Raw genomic sequence first — 20548 nt, 5'->3', positions numbered from 1 at the left:
TTTTCCCATGACTTGGGACTGATACTATCAGACATGCTTTAAAGGAAATTGCACAGTCGAGCACGTCTTAAAAAAGCCTCCTTGAACTAGATCTCTGAGTCTCTAGAACATTAGAAAATTTGGTATCTAACTGTGGGGTCTAAGGAATGAAAGATCAAATCTTACATATCTAAGGATAAATGCACACCTTAAAACTAAGCTTAGAAAAGTAGTGAATAACTATCAGTATTCTTGAGTCTTAAATCAAGAATGCCTAGCTTACCAACAAACTGGACTACTGTCTACTTTTCAGTAAACAACATATTTGACCTCAAAATGCTTTCAACATCAGCTTTGTATGTATATCTCGCCACCATTTCTTTTATGTTCTGAGTTGACCTAGTCCTTACAAAAAAAGTTCTTTCATCCTACACTAGATGATTCCTCTGTTCTTATCCAACTTCTTATAAAAATAACATCAATGCAAATTCATTGGCAGCCACCGATTGCTTCATTTGTCTAGTGAAGACCTGCCATCAACATCAAAGCCATTATCTTACATTTGGACATATATACTAATGAGAAAATCTAAAAAAAGATCCACACTATTAAGAAAGTAAAGTCTGGAAAAGAAAGTAGTTTCAGTCATCTTGGAAAGAAGTGTTCCAAAGATTCTTAGTCATGATTTACCCCATGTTTTTTGATGCTTCTGCTTTAATACATATTGGAAATGTGAGCTTATAGCACTGTTTGAACATGTAAAACATACTTCTCTTATCTGTAGTAGTGATATGGAACAAAGTTCTTCTATTTTCCATACTGGGGCTCTGTAACAATTGATTCCTCTGGATAACCAGGCCAAAACACTGCACTTCCACATCATGCTTGGGACCCTCAAGACTGCTTTATGGTACTGACTTAAGTGTTTCTTTCAGTGCACTATGGGCATCTGTAGTTCTTTTTACAAGTTAATGAAGAAATTCATGCAACCCCAACTCCTTGAGCTGCCATGTCCTATGAAAAGAATATATGGTGGTAGAAATAGACCATTTCTTTGAGTATGAAGGTTTTAAGCCCATGCTACATTTTGTGTTCCTCACAAGCCTAAATGAGAAAGATTACCATATTTTCTAGTATGCATCTCCAACTCAGAGGTACAAAACCAGAATCTTTATAGGTTCACTTATTCAGAGAATAAGCATGTTTTAGCACAAGTAACAACAGATGATGCTAATTTGCCAGATCCACACCAGATGACCTAAGAAACTTAACAATCCTTTCAGGCACTTTGCTTTTTCATCCACAAAGCATACTTCTGTTAGCTACAATTTATCATAGGCTGGCAAAATTAAGCTCAGATTAAATTTAAAAATGTTTTTTGGAAAATTTCCTAGCAATATTTCATTTAAATGGAAGTTATGAATGAATCTCTGTTTAGCAGAAAACAAATAGTAAGGACTGTAACCATAGTACAATGTGGTCCTCAACTTGTTCCAAGCTTCTGTGTTCAATTATAAGACTTAATAGGACCAGTAGTAATGAGAGAAAAATTACTCTGCACATGTTAGTTTTTATGATCAATACGATTAATATTTTCAGAGAATAATAAGAAGTACATCAAGAAAAATATAAAATTTAAAAATATTGACAGCAGCTGCAGTTTTCTTTTGGTTATTTATACTTTGAACCACCCAAGTGGCTTTTTAATTATTTTATTTTTTTTTTCTTAACTGAATGGCAATTACACTAGCCCCAGATTTCTGAGCTACCCAAAGCTGCACAGCTTTAATCAGTCTCTGAGAACTATTCTATCAATTTATGGGTCTTTTTCCCTTCTAAAAATTCACTCAACCCTAATGAAATTTAATTTTAATGTATGCATTTCCTTGAAAATAATCCAAGGGTAGCTATTCAGTCGTAACATTCCAAATCATTTTTGCATGTGTGCTTGCTATATTGTCTTTCATATATCACATAATATTTTTAAACACAAAGTAATATTACCACTACAAAGTCGACAGTTTTTGTAATACTGCAGCCTGGCAGAAGTGGTTTACCATGACAATGGAGCTAGATTAGACACAAAACACTACTAATCTCCTCATAAATTTAATCTTCATGATTCATGTTTAATTTTACCCAGTTATGAACACGATTACCTACAAGAAAAAAAAAAAAAAAAGTCAAATAGTCTTGGTAAGAATGTAAAGGTCAAACACTATGCAGTGAGACACTGAGCCAAATTCGATTTCACTTTATGTCAGAAATAAATGCATTGTCAGTGACTCAGTGCTGGCTACATATTCTGTGACTAATCTTAGACCACCATAAATAAGAAGCTGACAACAGCTATAAAACTGTTTCCATTCCCAACCATGAATCTCCAATTCCTTGTAGCCAGTCACCAGAAAACAATTCATGCAAACACACAGTAAAGGAAATGTCCTAATAATAACTAGTTTGCTGTAAATATGACTAAGCAACAACCTGTAGGCTAAATACTAAAACAGCAAGAAAGAGTTTGTGCAGTTTATGTATCAAAAAATAAAAATAAAAAAATAAAAAATAAAATTAGTGTTGTAGTATTACCCCTTCACTCAGACAACTTCTAGTGATAAAATACATCAGCCACGTGTTAAATAAAGTTTGTTTGTTTTTGTTTTATTTTCTCCTGCTAGGACAACTCTACATAATGTAGACCACAACAGGCTTGTGGTTTGTCTTTCAAGCTCATAGCTAATACCATATCCACAGTTTTTCCAGAGTTTCCTCAAGCACTAATTAACATCCAACCCCAAATTCCTCAGAAATTGCAACAACTAACTTTCACAGGTGTCAGGCTTCTTTGACACTACCAGCAGCCTTTCTCCACCTTCCATGAAGTAGGCAACTCAGGAAGCCTCCTGTTCTCATCTGTACCAGAGTGTAAAATGCTTCCTATAAACCTGTCTCCAAAATTTTCTGGTTTTGGATGAGTCCAGTTTTAATCAGGCATTGGCTTGTCGGTCTGGGCACCCATCCTCAGTTTCAGTCCTACTGTAGCTATGAGTCAGGACTGACTTTTCACCATCCAAAGGGTGTAGATTTACAATTGCAATTCAGAAGTGTTCTTAGATGCATGCTCACATGCATCCATGTTCAGCGCAGCAGTGAAACCTCAGTACATATTTCCAGCCACTGCTGTAAGATATAAGCATGGTTATCTCTAATATTTAAAAATGCTTCCTTCAAAAGAGGATTTTGAACCCTGTCAATGGACAGAAGTTTCTGAGCTAACAAGAGGAAAGATGACCCAGGTAGAGTTCATAAATCTCCAATAAGCCAGAAAAGATGGGACCCACTGTATTCTAAAAAAGGAGAAAGAGGAAGCCCTGTTTCTTCCCATCCACTAGTAGAATCGAGTTTAGAAAAAAAAAAAAAAAAAACAACAACAACAACAAAAAAAAGGATTTAGCTGCCTGTAGTGAAGCAGATATTTTGGGCCTGCTTGCCTCATGATTATCATTTAAATTAAACAAAAGAATTAGCTTCAGTAATTTGTTACCTCTTTCTGGAAGTGTACTGGCATTACATATCTGTTCTTCACCATCACCAGCAGATGTTGCAGCTTTTATTTTAAAATGGTAAGAAATATTAGAAAGCAGATTTCTAAAAATATGCAGTGTATCATAAGATGAAAAATTTGTAGAACTTCCTTCAACTGTTACGATGTAATGAGTAATCACACCGTTGGATGAAGCAGGGGGGTCCCATTGCACTAGGATCGATTGCCAACTCATTGCAATACAGTGAAGATTCTGGACAACATCTGGGACTTAAAAGATACACATACACCAGAGGTTAATATTCCCACACAATTAAAATTTTACTCACAGAACAATATCATTGGAGAGGCAGACATAATATCAAAGACAGGGTTAAACAGTCCAGAGGCAGACAAATAGGTATTGTAATGTGTTGAAAGAATAAAAATGTCTTTGTCCTTATTATATGGTTTGTTTCTGAATAGCATGAACATGAGTGATCAAAGTACTTGACATAGAAGAGGTCATCTATATGTCTTTTTCCTTGTTGTGTACTCCAGTTTTATTTTCACATCTCATATTTCCCTACGTTTTTGTAATCAAAATGTAGTAGAACATACACAGTAGTGTGAAACTCATGCATTCCACAATAGCATCAACAGCAGAAATTTCTTATTTGTCTCTTAGCTCTCTTTCTTTAGACACTGAATCATATCTCTGTCCTTTCAGCTGAAGCATGACCTGCACATAAGTCACTAGGCAGGCTTCAGAGCTTCCATATCAATGCTATTACCTTATTGCTCCCCATCTACTTGCTGGTTCTAGTAGGAGAAATTTTAAATGCTTATAAAAATTTAATAAAAGGTGTCATATATTAAAATCATGCTTAAAATAGAGCATTTATGTGTGGACAGTTGATTAAATAGAACAGTGAATTAAAGTATCTCAGAAAAGGCTACATTGCTGGCTGTGCTAGCTAAGAGAAAGTGAATACATAATAAGGGGTGGCCCCGGCTATCTCCTCTACTGAAACAAGTCCAGGAATCCATAATATACTGAAAGGACTGTTACTGAGGAAACAGATATAAAAGGAAACATGTTAGCTATCACTGCACAAAGGTAGATGAATCTCTTTAAAACGATTGTCTTTTCAGTTTGAAGAATAGTCTTTTCACAAATCTGAGAAAAAAATTAAAAATGGCTGGACCACACTTCCATGGGCAATGTCTCTCCAGCAGTCCTGAAGAAAGTGCCAGGGGAATGGACTGTCAGGGGTGGAATGAGACAACTGAGGAGTGACTGTGGCTCTTGGACAGGACAGCTTCCATCTTCAGGGATCCAACAACCAACATGAACCAGTTTAATGATGGTCCAGATTTTTCATGGTGTTCTAACAGCTGGCTACAATAAACATTTTTTTTTCTTTTTTTTTTTCTTTTTTTTTTTTCCAACACTGATGTTTTATCAGCTCTGGAAATAATATTTCACTGGAAGCGTGACCTTGAAAAATCACAGTCACCATTTGGAACCTTTTGATATTTCCTCTGCTTCCCTTGCTATCATTGTAAGGGAACTTGGGAGATCAGACATGGGCCACTATCCAAAACCAGTCCTCTGGTTTTGACAGCACTTGTACAGTAGAACAGCATGGCACATGACAAAACTGCACATAATTTATTAACTAAATCAGTTATATTGCACAGCCCTCCCCAGTTGTCAGGAAGAGTAAGATGTAACAAATTATGCATTTAATTAGAGACTTGTTACCCTTCCTAAATTAAATAATCAAAAATGTTAAAAATTACATTTGTTTAATAGAATTTCCAGTTCATTTGCCAATCTTTTGTCCAGTTGTTTTTGATACTGCTAAAGTTTCAGTTATTTCCACAGGGGCCTGAATTATTGCTTTGATCTGCAAAGTCTGATATCTATCTAATTTTCCTCCCTTTATCTGTGATGCTATTAAAAGATTTATAGTAGCCATATAAGCCTCTCATTTCAGATGAGGATATTTCTAATTCTACACTTCCGACATCAAACTTCAAACCCAGTCTACCCGGTACAATAGGAATGGCAATTGGTGTAACACAAGCAGAAGACAATGAGATAGTGTTACGTTACACTTTCTTTGCAGAGAAGAGGAAGGTTGCTGTTCAGTAATACAAGGAAAATCTACACGAACAAAACTGCAGCTCACAAAAAGTCATGTCTAACCTGATTCCATTGTTGTAAATTGGACAGCATTACTGAACTGATTGCCGTTCCCAAGTCTGGTAAATGCAGATACACTGATAAAGTAAGTGCTGAATGGTTCTAATCCAACAACGTTTGCCTCATTGTCTGAACCTGAAACATTCTTAAAGAAGAAAAATTATTAGTACACAATTAATCTTTGTGAACATTGTGGGCCTCACCTTGAACATGTTGAAATGAAGAGATCTAGAGATACAGTCTTTCTATAGTTTTGCTACAGGTTATTTAGAGCTATAGTCTTACCTCTTCTACTCTCAGTAGCTTTCAGTCAAAGTAGTCCCTGATCTCAACTAAAAGGAATGCAGGGTCAAATTCTTCCTTCCCTTTCTCCTCTCCCTCTTTCAATATAGATTGTGAGGAAGATATGCCAAAGGATGGTATCATAATTACATAGCATTTTTAGAACAGATTAACTCCACGCATGTCTTTTTTTTTTTTCTTTTTTCTTTTTTTTTTTTTTTCCCCCACCAATACTGAGAACTCTTGTTATCTCCATACCACCTTATCCACCCCCTCTCACCTTCTACTTTCTTGCTACATGTCTTCAATGGAAAAGGTCATGGGTCATAGCTCAATATTTCCCTTACTTTACCTGAGTCAGACACACAGACTGATGAAGACCTAAAACCCAATTCAGTTCCTCATAGCAGTTTTTCAGAGAATCACAGAATCACAGAATGGTTAAGGTTGGAAGGGACCTCCGGAGGTCATCTGGTCCAATCCTCCTGCTCAAGTAGAGTCACCTAGAGCAGGTTGTCCATGACCATGTCCAGACAGCTTTTGAAGATCTCCAAGGAAGGAGATACCTCTCATGGCAGCCTGCACCAGTGCTCCATCACCTGCACAGTGAAGACATGCTTCCTAATGTTTATACGGAACCTCCTGCATTCCAGTTTGTGCCCATTGCCTCTTGTCCTTGCACTGGGCACCACTGATAAGAGCCTGGTTCTGTCCTTTTTGCACTCTCCCCTCAAGTATTTATACACATTTACAAGATCCCCTTCGAGACTCCTCCAGGCTGAGGAGTCCCAGCTCTCTTGTCCTCTCCTCATAGGAGAAATGCTCCCGTCCCTTTGTCATCTTGGTGGCCCTCTGCTGGACTCTTTCCAGGAAGTCCAAGTCTCCCTTGTACTGGGGGACACAGAGCTGGACACAACACTCCAGGCATAGCCTCACCAGTGCCAAACAGACAAGAAGGATCACCTCCCTCAACCTGCTGGCAAAACTTTGCCTAATGCAGCCCAGGCCACCATTAGGTTATTTTACAGCAAGGGCACACTGCTGGCTCATGTAAAACTTGGTGTCTGCTAGGACTCCTAAGTCCTTTCCTGTAAAGCTCCTTTGCAAGTGGGTGGTCCCCAGAATGTCCTGGTGCCTAGAGTTGTTCCTCTCCAGGTACAGGACTCTGCACTTCTCCTTGTTGAACTTCATGATATTCTTGTCAGGCCACCTCTCCAGCCTGTAAAAATTCCTCTGGATGGCAGCACAGCCCTCTGATGAGTCAGCCACTCCTCCCGCTTTCATGTCATCCACAAATTTAATGAGAGTATCCCATCATCCAGATCATTAATGAAGATAAGCAGGACTGAACGCAGTACTGACCCTTAGAGTACTCTGCTTACTGGCCTCCAACTAGACTTTGCACCACTGAACCACCCTCTTGGTCCAGCAGTTCAGTCAGTTTTCAGTCCCCTTCACTGTCCGTTTATCCAGCCCTTACTTCAATGGCTTCTCTAGCAGGGTCTTACGGGGGACACAGCATGCAAGTCATATTTTGTGCATGTTTTGGAAGGACTCAGCAGCAGGGAGAGAGCTAAACTTCAGCAATAAAATCTGGTGAGCATTTTGTGGGATTCATGTCATCAGGGAATTATGGTGCCTAACTTCACTATTTCTAAATAAATTGCTCTGCCTGTCTCACTGCCACAATCTAAATCCAGTTTCTTGGCCACTACATTACATAACATGAAGAAACATTACTTTAAATAACACGAAGAAACTTGGAGCATAGCAGATGTATTCAAATACTGCTGCCAGTTTCTGTAATTTAATTGGGTTTAAGTCTGCCACAGATAGACCATGGCCTTTGGTGGCCTTCATGAGCCCTCAAAGAACATGATTCCAAAGGCAGCGCTCTCTATAGAGCTCTCTTCCTCTTCCATATCTGCATGCTGCATCCCCTCCCCCTCCAAGGACCATGGAAGAACCTGGATCATGACAGCCCTTCATTCACCATGGGGAATAGATTGCAAAGACTGCACAGAAGGCCACCTCATGGGGATGACTGCTGCAATGGATAAGCTTAACAACAGCACAAGCACTTCCCTTGCATGCTAAGTCTTGAACTGCTGAGGGAGTTTGTCATCACAATATCACAGTGTACCTCACACTGTATGTCTTAAGCTCATAGCTGACTGCAGCAATGACTTTTCACTGTAACTTTTAGCCATGTCTCAGGTGAACAGAATTCACTATACAGTTTCTAAACCTGAGATGAAATCCTGGTCTCACTTGCTGCCCTTACAGTTCATGGCACATATTTGATGCCATGCCAGCAACCAGGCATAAATGCCTTGATCAATTTCTACATCTAATTTTATAGCTTCTATGTCAGTTAAAATTTATTCTGTTACTCTGTAAAAAAAAAAAAAAATGCAAACCTCTAAACATTTTAAAACTATTTTTCAAGATGACAAGAAATGTCTTTCCTTCTTTTTTAATCTTGGAAGCCCACAGATACTAGACGGCTACGCATAGACAGATACAAGTCACTTCTGACACTTTCTAACAACAAACTTAAAATGAAATATGAACTAACAATTAATAAAGCTCATCATTAATGGAATAGTAGAAGCTGAAAACAAATTAAGATGTAGACATTTTTCTATCTAATTTTAAAAATTGAGTTATAGACATTGTGGGAGGATAAGTAAGCTGTCTTAACAAAAAAAAAGAATTTATAGGAGCTTCATAATTCTAGGAGCATAAGAGACATTTAAAGTATTTGTCATAAATGTTGCTTGTAAAACATTAAAAAAACATTTATCTGCCAAAGAAATTAAATAGAAATACTGCAAACATACCTGATAAAATATTTTTTCAGTGTTGTTTTGATAAATCTTAAAATTATATCTCATAATAACACCATTTGGCTGAGGACTTGGATCCCATTTTAGCCACACAGAATCTGAAGTGTAATTGGTAATGGTCAAATTCTGGGGTGGAGCTAATGGCACTGCAAAAGAGAAATGCTCTTGACTTAAAAATTACAGATAAATCAGGCAAAACTAAATATTTCAGAGAAGCTGCAGAACATATGAACATTTGTTACCATTTCAATCTGACCTCAACAAAATAGCACTTCATTTCTATCTTTTTGTTTGTTTCTTTCTTTTTGAAAATAAACAAATTCCATTAACCAGGAATATGTTTACTCAGCAAGGGATCTTCTCAGATACCTAAGAAAGCTATTTGTCACTTAAACAGGCCCATTGTCAGAGCTAAGGCACTTAAAAACTCATGGTACATATATCTTGGAATGAAATATATTTCACTTTCTAAAGCTTATAGTGAGCACAGCTCAATATATATGTACAAGAGAACATCATTTACCCACATGGGTGGGAGGAGGTCCATGTAAGGGAGACCTGAAAGAATGTCAGAAATGTTTTCATGTTTTATAATTTTTTAATTATGTACATAGGAGAGAAGAGGAAGGTACTGTTTTTTGGTTCAAAATCCCAGTTTGGCCAACTGATAAATTCCAAAAGAAAAAAAACATTCTTTCTTGGAGCTTTGTAATCCGTTGCAGAACATGACCACCTCTGGCACACTGTGATTGGAGGAGGAGAAGTCAGAAATGACTTGTCTTGTAGTGTTTCTTCTGAGAGTTCTTCACACAAGACCAATGGAAAAGGAATCTTTCACCTTGACTCTTTCAACGTGCGATGTTCAGATTTAAATCAGACACCATAGCATAGGGACAAGGTTTCAAAGTTGGTTAAAATTGTGATTGCTCACCTGACTCATCTGTGTAGAACAGAAGCATGGAAGGTGGACCGGATCCTTTTATAGTTCTTGCAGCTGTGTAAATACTGTATAATGTGAATGGTGCAAGGTCTTCCAAAATGATGAAATTATTGGTGGTAGAGAATGAGATATTTCTTTCTGGCCCAAACAAATTTAAATCATAACTTATTATAACACCACTTGGCTTAACAGGAGGGTCCCATGAAAGCATAACTGAGGTAGTCGAGAGATTTGAAAATTTTTTGATTATAGGTGCTGTTTCTGGGACTATACAAAGAAATAAGAAAGAGAAAAACAAGGATAACCTCAGAAAAAAATATGAGTTATAATGAAAATTGTGTTTTACTTATATTAGTTAGTTTAGTCTTAGTTGAAATTATGCTCTGAGCAGAAAATTATATTTCATGGTCTCAACAAAGAAATGTGTAACAGTTGTTTGTGTTATTGTATCTCTCTCTCTCTCTCTCTCACCCCCACGCACAAGTTTTAAGTAAAATGAGAAAGATAAACTATTTTTTTTTTCTTTTAGAAAGGGAAACATTTTGCTTTTTCTACATTTCCTTAGGAATGAATAAAAACTATTCTTAAACTTACCATCTTCATCAGTTCTTATATGCAGACTTAGAGCATGCAGTTCAGAAGATCCTTTATCAGTTGCTGGTGTGATTTTCAGAATGTAATCAGTGTATTTCTCCAGATTATCAAAAATGATGCTTGTGTTGTAAGTAAGGAAAGACAGTATCTTATTGGTTCCCAGTTGCAATAAACTTAGAGAAACATGAAAGAAGACTAAACCATTTGGCTGGGATGGTGGAAGCCAGCTTACATTTACAGAAGATGAGGAAATGTTTTGATAGACCAGATTTTCAACAGAACCATCTGGGACTATGAGAGATAAACAAAACAAATGCATGGATTACAATACTAAATAATCCAAAACCAAAACAGATATACATGACCTAAGTATGATTGATTTATAAATCTTATTTGTACCACACTAAATATTTTATAGAACTTAAAAAAATGTTTTATTTTTTTTATCAAAACCAAAATATTTTGATGGTATATATGAATAATCATCTATGTTACATTTGACTTTCGAAAGAGCCTCAATGATGGTTTAATACAATATTCTGATTGCTTGCATCCAAAGAAGATGCTTGTGAACTATATTCTTTGTATTACAAAGCAGAATCAAATCAAAATGTCTTTCATGCAAAGGAAAATGAAAAACACCATTTACTGGATTTTGTTTTTTTAGCTTTGTCATCTTAACAGTAAAATCATTTTAAAGTTATAGAATATTTAATAAATAGAAGCACTGATATACATTGTAACATTAAGAAAAATTATTCACTTACTATCCTGATCTGTATACACATCTATTATTTCACTGGTTTTGTTTCCATCTCCAAAAGCTGTGCTTGCAGTTACCCACAGAGTATAATGGCTGTATTTGGCCAAGCCATCCAGAACTGCAGACTGGGACATATTGACATCACTGTAATTACCAGAACTTGTGAAATTCTGAAGGAAAAAAAAAAAAAAAAGTATTATCACTGAACATAAATGTTACTTACTCATTGACTTCTCATTCAGCTGTCACCACCACCAAGACAGATGATACACCATACCATTCAAAAGACATAAATATATACTTTGACTACTAATAGGTCCTGATTTTTCTGAAATAATGAAGTTATTTATTGTATGCTGTCTATTACTCCTTGTACACACTATCCAATTGACTCATCCTGTCATGTGTAGCTGTTGAATCACAATCGACCTCTTTTTAAATCACATTAAATATGCAGTATTGCAATGGGTTTATCCATATTGCAACAGGAAAACAACAACAAAAAATCTGCTACTTGTTCATAGATTACATGAGCACACTTGATTGTCTTGTCTGATCTGCATAAAGTGAATCAAAGAACTTCTCTCACTTTGCTCCTTTTTTTTTTTTTTTTATGAGAGCACATCTTACAATTGTCTAATTGGCTAACTTTGAATTAAAAGTTTCCAGAGGCAGAGATCTCACTGGAACACTTGATAAACCATTCGTCTAGTTTTCATTAAAAACACATCCTTTTTTTCAAATACAAATATCTCCAGAGGATTGTGTTGAAGGGACCAATAAAATTCTTTTCCTTGTGCAGATACTTGCTAACAAAAGACAACTGCATGAGGACTACATCCTACTTTCTTTCAAACTACATAAAAATTTTCACTAAAAACTGTGACTGCTGCAATAGATTACTGCTTCAGATCAGACTCTATGAGGAGCCTGTTCTTGTTTGGAATTAACAATTTTGGAAACCGAAAAGAAAAAAATTAACTCAGATTATACCAAAGCTATACCACATAACCAAATCTGTATTATCCTGATGTTTTAAAGGAACATGACTTAGAAGTCCCACAGCAGTTTGGCTCATGATTTGAAAACTATTGAGAGGTCACAGGCCCCATAAGGAAACTCAGCACCCGTGTGGGGTAGGAAGTCAAACTTGTGCTCCAGCAGCCACATCGCTCCATTGAGCACGTAGCATCAGCAGCCAAGATGACTGTAATGTTTACATATTAAATTCAGAAATACTGTATGTAAACACAGGTATATTAAACCCATATACTAAAAAACAGGTTGTATTTCACTTGAGGAAACTTCCTACTGAAGAAATCAATGTGGTACACTCTACTAAGCAGTTGAGTCAATATCTTGAAAGTTGATAGTTTGGTATATAATCTTCATGTCTGTCACCGAAATGTACTGATTTCTATATGTAACATGGCATGACCAATTTCTTTGGTTTTTCATACAGGTAAAATTATTTTTGCAGGAAAAAACAAAACAAAAAAAAAAAAACAAAACAAAAAAAAACACCAATACTCATTGATTTCTCTGAGATTTTCACACCAATTTCTGCAGACCTATTTTTGCCTATGGCTACTAGTGCTCACATAAAATAAGTAAATAAATAAGTAAATAAACCATTTGTTTTGTTTTGTTTTGTTTTTTGAATGCAGAACAGAAGCTGCTCCAATTGATGTTATACCTTTCTATATCCACTCCTACCGCCAGACTTAGAGCACAGAAACAATCCCAGAACCACACACTTAAAACACACTAACAGGCTTGTCTGAAGAATCTGGTTAGGTCAACATCAGACAAAATACAAAGAAATTCCACCTTAACTTAGACTTTCATCTAAATATAGATGGAAGTTAACACTGCCTTCGTGTAACTAACTGAAAAATATTGGGAAAAGCTTTGCTTTGCACTTGGGTAGGGAAAGATACTGCAAATCAAGGACTGAATTCTGAGGAATTTAATTAAATCATCTGATGCTCAAGCACATAATATAAAATGCCTTCGGAACCAAATGTATCATTCTGCTACTTTCCTGTTATTATTACTATATATTAGGAGTAATAATTAGTGATTGACAGTAATAGCATCTACTCAGATCTAACAAGGACTTAAACTATTTCCCTGAGTTTTCAAGGTTAAAATGTCAAAGATACAAGACAAAGTTTTGATTCTAGATTTATAGAGAGTTTACTGGTATGAACAGCTGAAAACCCAAGCCTTAGTTTAAAAGGCATACCTTTACAATTTAGTCAGCTGCCTGCCAGTTACACACTCAGTGAACCAACGTGAAGGCTGTAACAGCAGAAGTTTTGGTGGTTCAACAAACACTTTTTTAAGAGAAAGTCTCCTTACAATGAGGAGCCCAAGGACTGATAACAGAGGACTACCTCAAACTTCCGATATGACATAATATTAGCAAAGAATGAACACATAATTAAGAGTAAGGGTGAACAGGAAGAGCTGTGTGGGTACAAACTGAGAAAAGATGAAACTTGTACTAATTGTACCCTGGGGACAGAACACCATAGGAAGTTTTAGAATTAACTGTGGCTGCAGATGAAAGCAAACAGCTTAGGATCTTTGGCTACAGCTGAAGAAATTCTTCCTTCTATCCCCTTCTTCATCCATACATGAAAGAAGTTTTGACATAGCAAAGTATCAGATTATTAAAAGCAGCTAAGTGTAAGCAATACAGGCCATGAAAGTGTTAGAAGAAAGTAGTATCTTCTTCACTCTAGGAATCAGCAGAAATTTCCAGTGGCATAAAGCCATAATTAGTTGTTTACAGACATATAGTGTTGCTCTTCTTCACTGTTAACCATTTTCCCCCATTGTTTCTTTAAGTTCATTATACTGTAGGGCTATTTTGAGTTAGAATATCACATACTTGACTCTGGTAATTAGGAGAGCACTGACACCGTGAGGGCTAATCCAAGCCATCCGTCAATGTAATGTACACTGTTCCAGTACTTATCTAAGTGAACATACTTGCTTTTTGTGGTCTATATTGTTCTAAGGCCATCTTTTCAAAAATCTGCAGTGTACTTTAGGGAGTCTCCCTTTTTCCCTTATTTTGGTCATACTGGTGAGAGAAAATTTTTGCTTGTTAAGCTAATACACTGCATTCCTTGCAACACTTGTCTTCATTCCAAGGCAGACCAAGCCAAATTCCACTCTGAACTGTGTCCAGTCACGTTCACTTAACTTGGCTTCAACAAAAACGTGGTGGTATGGGAGCTGGATGATTTGGGGTCTAATATTCAGTCTCTAGAAGAGCAGCAGGATTTCTTTCTCTTCTTAGTTCCTGGTTCCCCTGCCTACTTTGGCAGTGCAGGACAGTTTTCATCTGTTCTGAAATTCCTACGCTGGAGAGGTTTCTCCAAGCATACATTTATATAAGTAATTAGCACGTTTCCCACTTTCTTGCTAATCAAAACACAGATATAGAGAGATTGAATAGAAGACTTTATTCAAGTCAATAATATTGTTTATAGATCAATATTTAGCAATAAGACAATTATTTCCATAAATTCTTTGACTTTTTTCCATGGTAAGATTTAGAATATGGGTAGTATCTGATTCAAGTATCATGCAAGGAACCACTAAACAAAACTTGCAAAGCTGCTACTGCAAATAGTAAAAGCTTGAACTGCAGGAATCCAGCAGCATGACATAGAAGTGATGAGAACAAGAGCTACAGTGCCATATAGTCTGAGTCGGAAGTGCTCTTGGTCAGAATGCGCATCATCTCTTTACTGCACTGGTGCAGAGGCATGACCATAAACCAAGAAGTAGTATTTTCCCTAGATCTATGACAGAATCTGAAAAATACAGCTGAACTTGAAACTAGTGCAAGTGCTGTTTTTTTCTGCTACCTACTAGCAGCTCTGCCTGGAAGGCATTCAAGTTATCACTGCAGACTACCATTCTGTCTCACTGTATTTCTGGGAATCTTTTTCTTTATTTGATAATGAACAATGTATTTGGCTACCAGTCATCCCTCTCTGACACCTTCTTTTACAGCCTGTCAGCATCCCACAGAAACAGCCCACTCATCTATCAATATCCTCAAATCTAATCTCCATCACTAAATTTTTCCTTCTGCTGTTCTGTTCTGAATCCCAGGTCTGAGCATCGCAGGCCTTCTGAATGGACAGTCACAGTGTGATTTTTCATGCAGACCTGTAAAGCAAAGAAACTATACATTATTTTTCTGCCCTACAAAAAAAAAAAAAAAAAAAAAAAAAAAGGAAACTCTTTTTCCTCTAAGTTTCTGCATTATGTCAAGGAGTAAACTGCACCCTTTATCTCAGGCCTTTTACTTTTTTTTTTTTTTCTCCATGAACAAAGTACTTTACTCTGCAGCTACCAATTCCCTGATCTTAACAATGTTGTTTATAATAACAGCTTTTTATTCATTAATATACCTGATGAGTCTGAGAATGTGTGGAGATGTGAGAACCTGAGACAACAGAATAGTAATAGTTTTAGTATGAAGTCTATATCTATTTCAGCTTATGAAAACATTGGAATATGTTAATTTGCTTGAGGTTCTTCAGCTGGGATAGTTTTTCAGGCATTTGTAAGATAGACTTTAAGGCTTGGACCTCTGCTATTATGTCCTGACAAAGAAGCAGATGAGAAACTACCAGGGAATGGCTGCCTACAGCAGTGTCTGAGAATGGAGGGTTCATAGAAGTGTGGAAAGATCATCTATGTTTTCTATTCCTCCATTATCATTCTCTAAACTGAAAATACATTTTGGATATATATAAGAGTAATGGTGACCTAGATGCAGGAGCATCCAAACAGGTATTATGCTTTTTCAGATGTGTGCAATACAAAACTTACTGATATATCCTGAAACTATATAAATATGTTTCTAAGTCACAGACAGCTCTAAGCCCTGGGTGCATATGCACGTGTATATACACCTGTATGTATATATTACAGATATTTATACACAAAAAACAGGTTGGCTTTCACACAGGCATTTCTCTGTTGTAAAACATGTAAATATAAAATATCTGTCAGAAAGAAGTTGGTGAGAGTTGCTTTTTAACTCCTGTTTGAAATGTCTTGCATACACAGGAATGACAAGGAACAAGATAGGAGCATAATGTAAGTTTGGTGGTTGCCATGCCAAACAGTGAACATGGATGTATGTGAAGGGCAGAAAGAGTTAAGGGGAGAGCGGACAGATCAGGAGTGGATCATGATTTGAGAGATTAACGGTGTTCTCCCAAGGCCAGGAAGAGATAGATGCAATAGCGGGTGAAGTTTATCTTCTGGTAGCTTTCTAGAGTGGGATGAGTTAAAAATCAAATCTGAATGGGTGAAGATGATGGGTTCCACATGTGTAAGTGGAGCCACTGTCAGTGTTCTTCTGTCAACCACATTATATGCCAAAGCAGCAGTAACTACTACCCATGCCACCATCCTTCACTTGCACAACTACATTATGTGACAATGAAATCGGACCCTCACCTTGTCGGGCCAATGCTACTGTGTTCCATCTTCCCTATCTTGCTCCTTCATTTCCAGAGTCCTGGGCAAGTTCAGAGGGATTATAGTTCTCGTTGTATCAGTTTCACCTTACTCTTTCACCTCAGAGTTCCACCTTCGTAAAGGCAGGAATTAGGCCAAGTCTGTAGTCCTCCTCTAATATCCCTTCAGTTGTCCAAGAATTAGACAAATGTAGTCACTTTTCATAGGATGGGCTTCTTCAGGCAATGCACTGGTGTAAAGGTTTCTCCAGGAATTTGTTAGGCTAAGAAAAATGCTGTTGGTACAGTATTGTGTGCAAGCAGCGGCTAACGCTCTGAAAAGCAACCCTAATTTTAATCTCATCAGCATGTGAATACATGGCATGGTCCTGCTTGCATCTCTAAATATGCATACAGAGCCTAGCAACCACATGGCTTTAGAGAAGCCAGAGATATGTATACACAGAACCACGTCAGCAAGGATTCAACCACAGGTACTTGTAAAATCTGTATTTTCCTAGTTATCCTCAAACGTATTCATACATTATGCTAGACTTATCTTTAGCATAAAGTTATACAGTAAAAGTAATTTTTCATGCATTAGTTTCTTCATTACATTAAAATTCTATCTTTTCTTCCCCATGTGTAAAGCCTGTAAACAAAAACCTGTAAAAGAAGCTTACTTCTTCTTATTACACTTCTGTATCAAAATATATTATTCAAAAGGAGAGCAGAAAAACTATATGTAAATTAATACGTGATCCGTAATAAAGGATGAAAGTATCATCAACAACAAAAAAAGTCCAGATCACCAAAAAATAATAAACAACTTATTATTTGTCTTTTATGCTTTAACTTAGGATTCTCAATAGTTTTGTTTCAAATTGCTGAACAGATATGTTCTTCTGAGAGTAACAAAACTATAAGAGAATCTATTCTCTAATTTGACTGTATTACCTTATTTTCAGTACTATACAAGCATGAATTAAAATGTTGAAACAAAGCTGCTACAGAAATTAATTTAACTTGGTAGATTAGAATAATGGTCTCAAGGATGTGCAATGAATCTTTAATGAATTAAGTATTAGAACACTTCATTGAATCATACCAATGAAGAATATAAAAAGAAGCTTACCTGTATGAATATCCCTGAATTATTTTTGAAATAAACTGAGTAGTACAGTATATTTCCATTAGGCTTTTGAGGAGGAGACCAGAACAGCATTACTGATGTAGAAGTAAGGTTTCTGTATACAACATTTTTCGGAGGATCACCTGGTGCTGGAAAAATGTTAAGTTTTAGCATGCCTAACATAAGGCTTTGTATATTACTGTGCCCAAGAAATAGCCACTACTGATTTCACAACAGCCTATGTCAAATTAAATGCATTTCTGAATGTGGTATAAAAATTGCTTCTGAAAATGATGAAACAGTAACTATAAACAAATTTTTTAAACCTTTTTTTTTTTTTTTTTTTTTTTTTTTTCAGACACAATTTTATTTTGCCACAGTGGCACACAAAACTATTTTCTTATAGAATTTGTCCTTCATTTACTGTTTTGCATACATAGTCTACATTGTGTATGTACACAAATAGGTGACAGAATTATCACAATTTGCAAACATGGAATTTGACTGAGTTAAGCATTTATGCTCCAAATATAGTTAATATATATATATATATATATATATATAAAAGGACTTCAGAAAAGCTAAATTAGAAGCCTGTTTCTGTCTTTGATGATTATAAACAGAGCTTAGGCTTCCAACTCTTATATGTTAACCAGATACCTAAGCCTGGACAGCACGTTTTTCTCTGCTTTTTAATCTCTCTCCCCAGCCTACTGAATATACAGGAAGGACTGTGTAAGTATTCTTCAATTAATCCGTCCCAATTTCCTGTAAAGCATATGGTCCTTCTCAGTAGCACAGGGATGCAGGAAACTCAAACTCTGTAATTTCCTTATGGCAGTTCAAGACAACTTAAGCCTACATTCTGGCCATTCAAGAAAGTGCTCTACACAAGTGCAGTAGAGTACTGAACACTGTAGGTGATATTAAGACTCTTGTTTTGTGTTGTTCTAGTTTGTATAATATACTAAAATATTGGAGGGAGAACTCTAAGATCGATGCCTAAAAATCCTGCCTTACAAAGTCAGTTCATGCTTACTAACAGCTTTAGTAGCAAAGATTGGGAATACCTACAATTCGGTGTTTCAGTCTTTTGAGAGATGGTTTGGATAGACACTAATCCTGCTACTGATTGCTGAGTTTATCTGCGCATGATGATTCTAAAATATGTATGCATACAATCCATTTTGGAACATACTAATTAGTGGGAAAACCAGAAATATTAATGAAACTGAAAACCTTTCAAAGCACAGTATACAGTATGATCATTTATAGAAGTTAACTACAACTTTGAAAATCATTAAAAGAGAACAAACAATTAAATCATTGCACACTTACAGATTTAACTTTCAAATTAAATCCATTTCAGGATTGTGAGAGAGACTCTAAAGAGTATTTTCCCTCTCAGAAATTCTGTCAGAGCAAGATAGAGCAAAGAGATATTACGTATATTATAATATTAATTAGGTTTATTTCAAAATTTAAAACTAAATTATTTTAGTCTTACCTGTCTTGAAGGGAAACACAACGTTCTGCTCAGTAGAACAACAGAAATTCCAATCATAATTTTATAGAACCATAGATATAGTGTACACACACAGACACATCCATACACACACATACAAGTAGAATGTCTTTTCTTGACCAGTCTCCTTCAGTAGCATTATTAACTTATATGAGCCTAACAGAAATTCAAGGCTACATGAAATCAAAGATTCCTACTACATATAACATATAAGCTTACCTCCTTCAGAAGTTCTGAATATTATATTATCACTTTTTATGTTGCCATCTCCAAATCTTGTACTTGCTGTAACGTATGCACTATACTCAGAGTTATTTTCCAGATCTGTGAACTGCAGTGATGTTTCTGTTACATTAACACTCCTTTTTGATATTTTATTCCTAAAGAAAAATATTTTATTCATTATATGTGCATGCCATTTTGCTATGTATACAACTCTGGAATATGATATTAAATTGAAAAAATGCTATATTGTCGTAAATACAAATATTTTAGGCTTTAAAGAAGGCCTTGGTAAGTTCCATCTCATATATTGAAAAGCTCACTTTTGCACTTTTGCATCACAATAGGGCTCTTTATTTATTAAAAAAAAATACCAACAGAAACATGTATGTAAATTACATCAGCAAGGAGATTATTATATTGAATATTGAGGAGGAGTAGGTCCATCTTGTAACTGCTATCAAATGGTTATATGGTACCCTTGGGAAGGACACAGGAGGGCATAACTAAACTGTCTCCCTGGACAGGAATAGCGAAATATAAAAAGATTATAGCAGGGAGCATGCCCTACTGTGACTCTGTGAAATTGGTCAGAAGGCTGAAGTTATAAATGGAATAATAGAAGATGATATGGAGCAGGAATTAGCTGGTGCTGAGTTAATTCTGGTGGAATGTAGCAAGGGATCAGAATGGAACTCTAGTCAGGCCAAAACCAGCCTAGAATGGCTATAAGATGTAACATTAATAAAATGCTGATATTAGCATAGGTATGAAATGATTATAAGAAAGTAAAGTAAGATACAGAAATAACTAACTTGAATTTTAAAAAGTCTCTTATTCCTCAATAAATTATTTTATTATCATATGGAGAAAAATAAAAAAAAGCTGGCTAACGTTCCATTCTGCAAAGAATTCTGTTTGAATGGATACTCTGTGCTTCTAATAGGATTTCATAGAGGGATGATAATTTTACAATTAAAAATAAATAAAAAAAGGCAAAACAATGAAGGCTTATCCTTTTCAGGGAAA

At 36.1% G+C, this 20548-nt stretch overlaps 1 protein-coding gene across 2 annotated transcripts in view; it reads right to left on the bottom strand.

The window, feature by feature from the left end:
• PTPRQ (protein tyrosine phosphatase receptor type Q) overlaps window positions 1-20548 on the bottom strand; it is a 106590-nt gene that overhangs the window by 57406 nt on the left and 28636 nt on the right. For both annotated transcript variants that reach the window (XM_035341315.1, XM_035341306.1), the window contains exons 18-25: window positions 19517-19677; window positions 17776-17921; window positions 11147-11312; window positions 10380-10670; window positions 9777-10052; window positions 8840-8991; window positions 5718-5859; window positions 3524-3793 (exon numbers count right to left, since the gene is read on the bottom strand). In XM_035341315.1, coding sequence (XP_035197206.1) covers window positions 3524-3793; window positions 5718-5859; window positions 8840-8991; window positions 9777-10052; window positions 10380-10670; window positions 11147-11312; window positions 17776-17921; window positions 19517-19677 — 1604 coding nt within the window. The remainder of the gene's footprint in view (window positions 1-3523; window positions 3794-5717; window positions 5860-8839; window positions 8992-9776; window positions 10053-10379; window positions 10671-11146; window positions 11313-17775; window positions 17922-19516; window positions 19678-20548) is intronic.

Source organism: Oxyura jamaicensis, chromosome 1 (genome assembly GCF_011077185.1).
Source record: "Oxyura jamaicensis isolate SHBP4307 breed ruddy duck chromosome 1, BPBGC_Ojam_1.0, whole genome shotgun sequence".
Classification (NCBI taxonomy): Eukaryota; Metazoa; Chordata; class Aves; order Anseriformes; family Anatidae; genus Oxyura; species Oxyura jamaicensis.
The sequence above is the reverse complement of the archived record's forward strand: the minus strand, read 5'-3'. Positions and strand labels throughout refer to the sequence as shown.